This window comes from Molothrus ater, chromosome 17, assembly GCF_012460135.2.
Source record: "Molothrus ater isolate BHLD 08-10-18 breed brown headed cowbird chromosome 17, BPBGC_Mater_1.1, whole genome shotgun sequence".
NCBI lineage: Eukaryota > Metazoa > Chordata > Aves > Passeriformes > Icteridae > Molothrus > Molothrus ater.
Genome location: NC_050494.2, coordinates 8,703,065 through 8,712,659, shown reverse-complemented (window position 1 = coordinate 8,712,659; position 9,595 = coordinate 8,703,065). Strand labels below are relative to the sequence as shown.

General features: G+C 52.2%; 1 protein-coding gene across 1 annotated transcript; it reads left to right on the top strand.

Moving 5' to 3' along the window:
• Positions 1-1,434: 1,434 nt before the first annotated feature.
• On the top strand, positions 1,435-5,448 carry SOX18 (SRY-box transcription factor 18). Its single transcript, XM_036396030.2, has 2 exons — positions 1,435-2,042; positions 3,682-5,448. Exons 1-2 carry the CDS (start codon positions 1,640-1,642, stop codon positions 4,530-4,532), a joined length of 1,254 nt encoding a protein of 417 aa, XP_036251923.1. The 5' UTR covers positions 1,435-1,639; the 3' UTR covers positions 4,533-5,448.
• The last annotated feature ends 4,147 nt before the right edge of the window (positions 5,449-9,595 follow it).

The following is a 9,595-nucleotide window of genomic DNA, read 5'->3' as shown; positions in this document are numbered from 1 at the left end:
CTGACCCTTGGCACTGCAAATCCCCTCTGGATGGCGGCCAAGCCGGCGGAGCAGTGACCTGGTGGCAGGGGACGTGCTGCTTTGCTGTGGCTGCCGGTGGCAGCGTGCTGCGGGCACCCAGCCGTGCCCAAGGCATGCAGCGATGGCACCGCCGCGCCAGCCCCGGCAGCCCTGCAGGCTGGGCTGAGCCACCATCACCTGGCTGACGCTGACCCCCCCGTTCCTCAACAGTCCCTAGAAAACACAATGCTTTCCGTGTAAAACTCAAGGAGCCGTTTCTTTGCCTGACACCGAAATTCCCACAGAAAAATGCCGGGGGAGAGAGGGCTCACCCCTGCCTTCACCCCAGGGCTGCTCCCAGCCCCGGATGGGGAATGCTGGCCAAAACACACACACGGAGTCAGCCGTAAGAAAAATAAACGCCGAGCCCTGAACATCCCTGTGCCCCTGCACACAGGCTGGCGGGCGAAGCTGAACGCTTCCCTGCTTCCCTGCTTCCCTGCTCCTGCCTCCCTGCCTCCCTGCCTCGGCACCGCGGGTGGCGGGGGGCGAGGGCAGGGCACAGCGAGCAGAAAAGGGGCTCGCAAAGAGAAAGAAAAAAGAAAAGAAAAAAAGAAGAAGACATAAAGAAAGACAAGAAAGACAGAAAGAAAGACGGACAGAAAAAAAAGACAGAAAGAAAGACAAAAAAACGGAAAGAGAGAGAGAGAGAAAGAAAGAGAGAGAGAGAGAAAGAGAGAGAGAGAGAAAGAGAGAGAGAGAGAAAGAAAGAGAGAGAGAAAGAGAGAGAAAGAAAGAGAGAAAGAGAGAGAGAGAGAAAGAAAGAGAGAGAGAAAGAGAGAGAAAGAAAGAGAGAAAGAAAGAGAGAGAGAAAGAAAGAGAGAAAGAGGAAAGAAAGAAAAAAGAGAGAAAGAGAGAAAGAGAGAAAGAGAGAGAGAGAGAGAAGAAAGAAAGAAAGAAAGAAAGAAAGAAAGAAAGAAAGAAAGAAAGAAAGAAAGAAAGAAAGAAAGAAAGAAAGAAAGAAAGAAAGAAAGAAAGAAAGAAAGAAAGAAAGAAAGAAAGAAAGAAAGAAAGAAAGAAAGAAAGAAAGAAAGAAAGAAAGAAAGAAAGATTTAAAAAAAATAGAATGAGAGAAAAATGTAACAACCCTTCTCCTTGGACAGAAGGGAACGGGGCAGAAGCTTCCACACCGGTCCCAGCTCGGCCCTCCCCGGGTGGTTCTTCCTGCTGGTGCCTGGGGACGCCCCCCTTCCCTCCTCCTCCTCCCCCTCATCTCCTCCTTCTCCTCCTCCCCCTCATCTCCTCCTCCTCTCCCTCTCCTCCTCCTCCTCCTCCTCCCCTCGCCCCGCTGATTGGTCCAGCCCGGCTATATTTTGCCCCTTCCAGCCCAGCATCATCCCAAAAGTTTTTTTTTGGGGGGAAAGGGGGGAAAAAACCAAAAAAAGATAGGAAAAAAAAAAAAAAAGAAAAGAAAAGAAACCAAAACAAACGCAGGCGAGCCCGAGTCCCCCGAAGGCAGGCGAGGGAAGCGAGCTGCGGGCGGCTGCTCGGCGGTGCTGGACCCGGTGGGACGCGGCAGGAATCCCGATTCTCTCTCCGGCACCCGCTCGGGTCGGACACAAAGTGCTGTCTAGCTGGAATGAATATATCTGAGTCTAACTACTGCCGAGAGGAGATATCGCAACCCCGGGGCGACTGTTCATGGGTCACCGCCGCCGTGCCGGCCGCTGAGCCCGGGCTCGCCTTCCCGCGCCCCCCGGGAGCCGCCTCCCCCGCCAGCCGCACGCCCAGCCCCGAGCCCGGCTTCGCCTTCGGCCCCGGCCCCGGCGGAGCGGCCCCCGGCGCGGCCCCCAGCCGCACGCCCAGCCCCGAGCCGGGCTATGGATACAGCCCCCCGGCCGGCCGCCCCGAGGGCAAGGCCGCCGAGGACTCCCGCATCCGCCGGCCCATGAACGCCTTCATGGTCTGGGCGAAGGATGAGCGCAAGCGGCTGGCGCAGCAGAACCCCGACCTGCACAACGCCGTGCTCAGCAAGATGCTGGGTGAGCGGGAGCGGAGCGGGAGGAGGGCTGGGGGCGCGGGGATGCGGGAGCGGGGCTGGGGATGCGGGAGTATGGAGCTAGAGATGCGGGGATGCTGCGTTACGGGGCTGGGGATGCGGGAGTATGGAGCTAGGGATGCGGGGATGCTGCGTTACGGGGCTGGGGATGCGGGCTGCAAGAGTACAGGGCTATGGGATACAGGTTTACAGAGCCAGGGACAGGGGGATGTGGGGCTGGGGATCCAGGCTGCAATAATACAGGGCTGTGGGATGGAGAGGATATCGAGCTGAGGGGACGGGGATGTGGGAGTACGGGGCTGGGAATACAGCAATACAGAGATACAGGTCTGCGGATGTGGGCTTCAAGAGTGCAGGGATGCAGGGGTACAGAGCTCAGAATGTTGGGGTACAGGGCTGGGGGTGTACAGGATAGGCAGGTTTGGTTCTGATAGTCCAAGGCAGTGGGATGCAGGGCTACAGAGCTGGAGATGTGAACTGCTGAGGTACAGGGATTCAGGGCTGGCAGTGTGGGATGGAGCAGTGCAGGGATCTGGGGTGTGTGCTGAGAGTCCAGGGCTGTGGGATGCAGACTGCACAGATACAAGGCAGCAGGCTGTAGGATGCAAAGCTGTAGGGCTCTGCTAGCCAGGCTCCAAGGGTACAGGACTGCGGGATGCAGATTGCAAGAATATGGGGGTGCAGGAGTTGAGGTACAAGGATGGGGTGCTGTTAATACAGAACTGGGGGATGCAGGGCTATGGGCTGAAAGGGTAAAGAGCTGCAGGACACAAGCTTTAGGGATGTGGGATGAAGGGCTACGAGTTGCAGGTTGCAAGGATGCAGGGCTGCAGGGATGCGAGCTGTAAGGATGCAGGACTCTTGGATGGGACTCTTGGATGCAGGACTCAGGCTGTGGGATGTGATGTTATATGATGTGGGAATATGGGGCTGTGGGATGTGAGGATGTGAAGATACAGAGCTGCATGTACACAAGATGCAGGGAAATAGGGCTGCGGGATGCAGAGATCCAGGGCTGAGCAGTGCACAGCTGCAGGGATGCAGGATATGGGAATACAGGCTGCAGGATGCGGGATGCACGACTGTAGGATGCGGGATGTGGGAACACGGGAAGCAGGATATGGGTAAATGGAGCTGCAGGATGCGGGACTACGGGAAGCAGGATATGGCCAGACAGAGCAGCAGGATACAGAGACACGGGGCTGCGGGGTGTGGGGATGTGGCATCCAGGATATGGTGCTGTGAGTTTTTGGGATGGGTGATTTGCTCTGCAGAGGTGCAGGCTATGGATGCAAGATGCAGGGAAGCAGGGACTGTACCAAGGGGCAGTGGGAGGTAGAATCCCCAGCCCTGGCAGAGGGGCTCCCATTCCATGTAGCCCCATTCTCCCACAGCACTGAAGTGCTGGGCACTCCTGGAGCCTCCTTCTGGGACAAGGGAACAGCCTGGCTTGGGAACACATTCCCCAGCCCTTCCTGCTGCCAGCAGTGAGACCCTTCTCAGGTGCCAAGCCATCTGCAGGAGCCCTTCACCCCTAGGCTGCCTCTCCCTGGGTGCCCCCGTGCCCTGGCCAGTGCCAGGTGGCTGAGCCACTCTTACAGAGCTTCTCTTTCCTCTTCCAGGCCAATCGTGGAAAGCGCTGAGCGCCAGCGACAAGCGTCCCTTCGTGGAAGAGGCAGAGCGACTGCGAATCCAGCATCTCCAGGATCACCCCAATTACAAATACCGCCCAAGGAGAAAGAAGCAAGCCAAGAAAATCAAGAGGATGGAACCCAATATCCTCCTGCATAACCTTTCCCAGCCTTGCAGTGACAACTTCAGCATGAGTCACCATGGCGGCAGCCAGCCGGGCCACCCCCAGCCTCCCCCACTTAACCACTTCAGAGAACTCCACTCCATGGGGTCGGATATTGAAAACTATGGCTTGCCAACTCCTGAGATGTCTCCCTTGGATGTCTTGGAACAGACCGAGCCGGCGTTTTTCCCCCCGCACATGCAGGATGACTGCAACATGATGCCCTTTCGCAGCTACCACCACCATCACCAGATGGAGTTTCCCCAGGAGAAGTGCATGGGGCGGGACGTGGCCGTGCCCTACACTCAGACCCCCTCACACTTGGCCGACGCCATGAGGACTCCCCATCCCTCCAGCCTTTACTACAACCAGATGTGCTCAGGAACTCAGAACGGGCTTTCCGCCCACCTGGGCCAGCTGTCGCCCCCGCCTGAAGCCCACCACATGGAGAGCGTGGATCACTTGAACCAAACCGAGCTCTGGACAGACGTTGACCGCAATGAGTTTGACCAGTATTTGAACATGAGCAGGACTCGTCCCGAAGCCTCGGGCCTCCCTTACCATGTCTCCCTGTCCAAAGTGACTCCTAGAAGCATCTCCTGCGAGGAGAGCAGTTTGATATCCGCCCTGTCCGATGCCAGCAGTGCTGTTTACTATAGCCCCTGCATCACTGGTTAGGTTGACCCCACCATCCAATGCGTGCACCAGGAGAGCCCTGACTCTCCTCTAAAAAACAAAAAGCCATCCTCCTTTAACCACGAGCTCCATCATATTTAGAGTATCTCATTAAATGCATCGCTTTCTTGTTTGTTCTTTTTTATTTTGATTTTTTTTTTATTTTTTTAGAGACAGACCATGCTGAACTCACTGATATACCGTATAACTATATAACACAGATAGATGCCTTTCCCCGCCGTGCTCCCCGCTCCAGCCCTCGGCAGGGCACATCTCCAGCTCTCACCAGCTCCAAGGGGCATTTTCAAGCCAATTCCAGTAAATCCTGCCTGAAACAATCACACCAGGATGAGCCAAAGTGTGACCTGTCCCCAGTATTTAACCCAAGGACAGGTGAACTTTTAGGGGGGAAAAAGCTTTTAGAAAGACTTTGCCGGGGCTGTTAAAGAGTCAGCACCCATTAGGGGTGGGCTTTAGGACAGTTTTTACTGTATTCTCAGCAATATATTTTAATTGGGCAACAAAACTATATTTTTACTAAGCATTTTTATATATAAAATGGTATTTAATGTCTTTTGGGTTTTTTTATTAGACTTTTTAAAAAGAAATCAAGGGATATCCATGAGATCTAAAGCATTTATGTAGCAAAGCTGGATTTAAAGAAAAAAAAAAAGGAAGGGGGGAAAAAAGGAGATATTTTGTGAAAAGGGAATGCTAATGTAAATATTGAGGAACAACTGACTGGAATTTTGTACAAAAGAAAAATATGACTGCAAACACTTTTATTGTCTAGAACTGTATGGAGAGCAAACTGTTTTATTCTGGTTAATTATTAAAACATCTTCATATAATTGTTCCCATCTTGTGTGCTTGTTGTGTGAACACATATTTTCCGCAAATACATGTTGTCCCAACCATTTCCAGATTTTTGTATCCGTTGATTAATGTTTTGACAACCTGGCAAATGTATTAATTTCCAAGCTGCCGCCCGCCTGCCCCGTCAGCCGCCTCGGGCTCCTCGAGCACGGCTCTGCTCGGTTCAGCACAGGACGGTGGCTTGGGATGGGATGGGATGGGATGGGATGGGATGGGATGGGATGGGATGGGATGGGATTCTGGCGGCAGCCCCACAGCACCGCACCGTGCCGCCTGGAGATGCTCCCAGCAGGAAAAGCAGCTGTTCTCAGATTAAAATATAATAAAACATGTGATATCCTCCTCCGAAACGAGCCTTGGTGTGGTCATTGTTTTGGCATGATGGCAGCGCACCGATGCGTGGTGCCCATGGCTCACCCTGTTTTCCCATGAAACCCCCCAAAAATAGAGCCAGGCTTCTCCAATGCTTTCTCTCCAATCCTCGGAGCTGGAAGAAAACTCCGTGTACCGGAGCCTTTCCTCCTCCTGGCCTTCATTGGCTGCTTCCCGGCTCCAGCAGTGGCGGATCTTGCCGAGCCACCACCATGCCCAGCCGGATCCTGCTCGGAGCTGCTGGTGCTTTGCTGGAGCTTCATCCCCCTCCTGTGAATCACTGTATGATTTACAGGGAGCTTTTTTGTTCAATTTGAAAAGGAGGAACAACAATCTGTTGCTTAAAACCCGGTGGCATCCATTCCTTGAGCGCCAAGTGATTTAAACCAGGCTGATATTGCCAAAAAAGGCTGTTTAAAAAAAAAAAAATTAAAAATTGAATAGAAGAAGAGGTTTTTTGTTGTTGTTGTTGGCAAAGAATTGCCTTTTAGGGGAAATGGATATTTAACAAATGACATTAATTTTCAAGCTTCTCCTAAATTAAATTCACATTAGTGTTAACAGGACTCAATCCTGACTCACTTTTTTTTGTTGTTGTTGAATGTGAAGCGCTAATAAACGGGACCACTCTGGGGGCTGGCGGCGCGTTCCCATGGAACGCCACAAAGGCGCTTCATTGTCTTTCCATATACAGTATGTAAAAAGGGGGAATACATGGAAAAATGACCTCACTACCTACACGGGAGGGCTGGCGGGCGCCCGGCGGGTGCCAGAACCCGCGCTGCAGCAAACAAACACAACACCAAATGAGAAGCATCCTGTGCCGCCGCCGATGACTATGAAAGGAAGCAGCCGGCTATGGGCTCCATCCCCAAAGCGGCCTGGGAGGAAGGAGATGAGGGAGGGGGGAGAAGAAGAAAGCCCTGAGTTATTTTCCAGCTCCCAGCTTCCAGGTACCTTCCAGGCATGGATGCGGTCACTTCCTGCGGTTCGAAGCAGCGGTGAGCAGGCCGGTCCTTGCCCAGCTGCTCGCCGTGCCGGGGAGAACCTCTGTCCATCACACCGTGGAGCAAACATGAAGTCACTTTTCTGCAGCAGAAATTCCCTTCTTTTCCCATGGTTCAGGCTGTGCCAGCTCACTGTGGTTTTTCAATCAAAGGAGGGTCAATTTAGATTAGATATGAGAAGCCGTTAGAATGAGGGTGGTGATGCAATGGCACAGGTTCCTGGAGAAGCTATGGATGCCCCATTCCTGGAAGTGTCCAAGGCCAGGTTGGATTGGGCTTGGAGCAGCCTGGTCTAGTGGACGGTGTCCCTGCCCATGGCAGAGGGTTAGAACTTGATGACCCTTAAGGTTCTCTCTAACCCAAACTACGCTGTGATTCATGTCCCAGATGCTGCTGTGGGGTTCAGCAGGTACTGAAAGCTGCAATGGATGGTCATTCCCATGCATAGCTGCACCAAGGACACACCACACTGAAGCCACAGCCGCTGTGAAAGCCCCACCTCGCTGGTCAGCCCTACCCCAGGTCACAGGGAAGCAAAAGAGAAGGGAAAAAAGAGAGGAAAAAAATAACCTCCACCTCTCCAGTCACAGCTGCAGCCTCATGGTTTAGCCATGGCCAGGACAGGATTTTTCCCCCTCCAAATCCAGGGTTTGGTGAGACTGGTGGCACAGGGGCTGATCCAGCTCCATCAGGAAGGCAGAGGATTCAGCTGAACCTGGGAGGGGTGCTGGGTCCTTGGGAAAGGTGCTGGCTCCTTGATGGGCTTTAACCACACCACTTATTTTACATAATAATTTTTAATTTTATATCTTGTTTCATATCTTATATATTAGTTCTGTATTTATCTGTAGTATTTTTATACACTGGAATTTATTTTATATTTTTTATATTTAATATTTTAATTTTTTAAAATATTTTTATATCTTACTTTTATATATTTTTATCATATATATTATTTTTATCTTTTCCCTGCTCCTGTCCCTGTACAGCTGCTCTGGGGCCAGGAAACCATCCCCCAGTGTTTTCTTTCACTGCATGCCAATGGCTCAGGTGTGACGTGGGACTGGAAATGGCTGGAGCTGACATAGTTTGGGGATGATTTCACTGCCGTTATGGCTCAGGCTGGGGCTGTTACTGCACAGCCCCTTCCGATTTTTATGACTTAATCTCTCCAAAGCTCAAGGCCGGATGGTTTTGGGCTGGGGAGGAGGAGTGAGGGGCTTTTAGCAGGTCGTTACGGCAGAAATATGGAGAAGGTACTTGACAGGTAAATGGAAAAACTGACAGCCCATCCTGCCGGCTTTCCCAGCATGCAGGGAGAGGGAGAGGTGATGCCAGGTCCTACCTGGGCTTTATTGGCAGGTGGCATCTGCTCTGTGTCCCCTGGGGGAGCGGGACAGTGGATTCTATCCGTGTGCAACTGTGCATGCATCCCAACACGTCCATGTGCAAACCTGCGCGTGTGCAAGCATCGGTGTGCATCTGTGTGAATGGGTGTGCAAGCACCCGTGTGTACCTGCACCACTGCATGCATCCATGCTCACACCCATCCCTGTGTGCACTATCCATGTGTGCAGGCATTTGTGTGTGTGTGTGTGCACACTCCTGGATATCCATGTGCCTGCATCTGGGTGGGTTGTGTGTGTGTGTGCAAGTGTGAGCACACCTCTGTGTGTGCTGCTCCTTTTTGTGCATCTTTCTTCTTGTCCCTTGATGTGTCTGAGCCTGCACACACATCCACGTGTTCCTCCATGTGTATCCCTGCTTGCATCTCTCCATGGATATGTCTGTGCATGCATGTAGGTGTATCCATGTGTGTATGTCTATCTCCATGTATGCATCCCTCCATGTGCCCATGTGTTTGTCCATGTCCATGTGTCCATGTGCCTGTCCATGTGCACACACGTGTGTGTGTGTGTGTGTGTGTGTGTGTGTGTGTGTGTGTGTGTGTTCTGCTGGAGGTTCACAGATCAGCTTTATAGACGTTCTGGATTTTTTACAGCGTTACGGAGCGCTCGATGACATCACCCACCCAAATATTAAAACCTCATGTGCCAGCCAGCCCAGCTCGGCAGCGTTCAGCTCCGGGCTCGCTGTTCCCAAGGCTGAAGCTGTGGCACAGCCAGGGGCAAACAGGATGCACAGGGTGGCAAGTGGCAGCTCCAGAGCAGCCCCAGCCATCCCAGCCCAGAGCTCACCGTTGGAGTGGGAACACTGACATAACAGCCTTGATGAAGTCATCCTGGCTGGGATGAACAGGGAATTAGACCCTCTTGATCTCTGTATTTTGGGTGTTCAGCGTAAGGCTATCTCTAGGAAAAGGAAAATGCTGCCAATGCTGGTTCCTCACTGTGGCACCAGGCAGCTGCTTTACACCAAGTGATGGGATTTATATTTTCCCCCCTCTTCCAGGAAAAAAAAAAAAATTATCAAAACCAAACCTGTTTGTGGGAAACGGCTCCAAAACATTTCCTGACTAGAGAAAAAGTGCATTGGAAAAAAAAAAAGTTTCCAGGTTTTTTTAGATGGAAGGCAAAACCTTTTGAGAGGTAACAGCATTCTGTGGTGGGAGGTTAAGCAAAGGGAAAAGGTTGAAATGCAAAGAAAGGTTTCAAATGTTCCCAGAACAACCTTTCCTGGTCAAGCAGAAGCAAAGTTCCCAAGCCTTCCCCAACTTTCTTCTTTGCAGCTCAGTTTGGGAAAGGAAATGTTTGGAAATCTCAGTGCTCCTTGCAGACAGGAAAGGCCCCGTTTCCTCTGCGCCATGCCCAGAGCTGCCGGGCAGCAGGAACACTTGGGTGAGGCTGGGTG

Excerpts from the sequence above, each read along its gene's own strand:
- SOX18 (XM_036396030.2), top strand. The coding sequence starts at position 1,640 with ATGAATATATCTGAGTCTAACTACTGCCGAGAGGAGATATCGCAACCC. Across the intron at positions 2,043-3,681 it reads CGTGCTCAGCAAGATGCTGG|GCCAATCGTGGAAAGCGCTG; the intron begins GTGAGCGGGAGC and ends TTCCTCTTCCAG.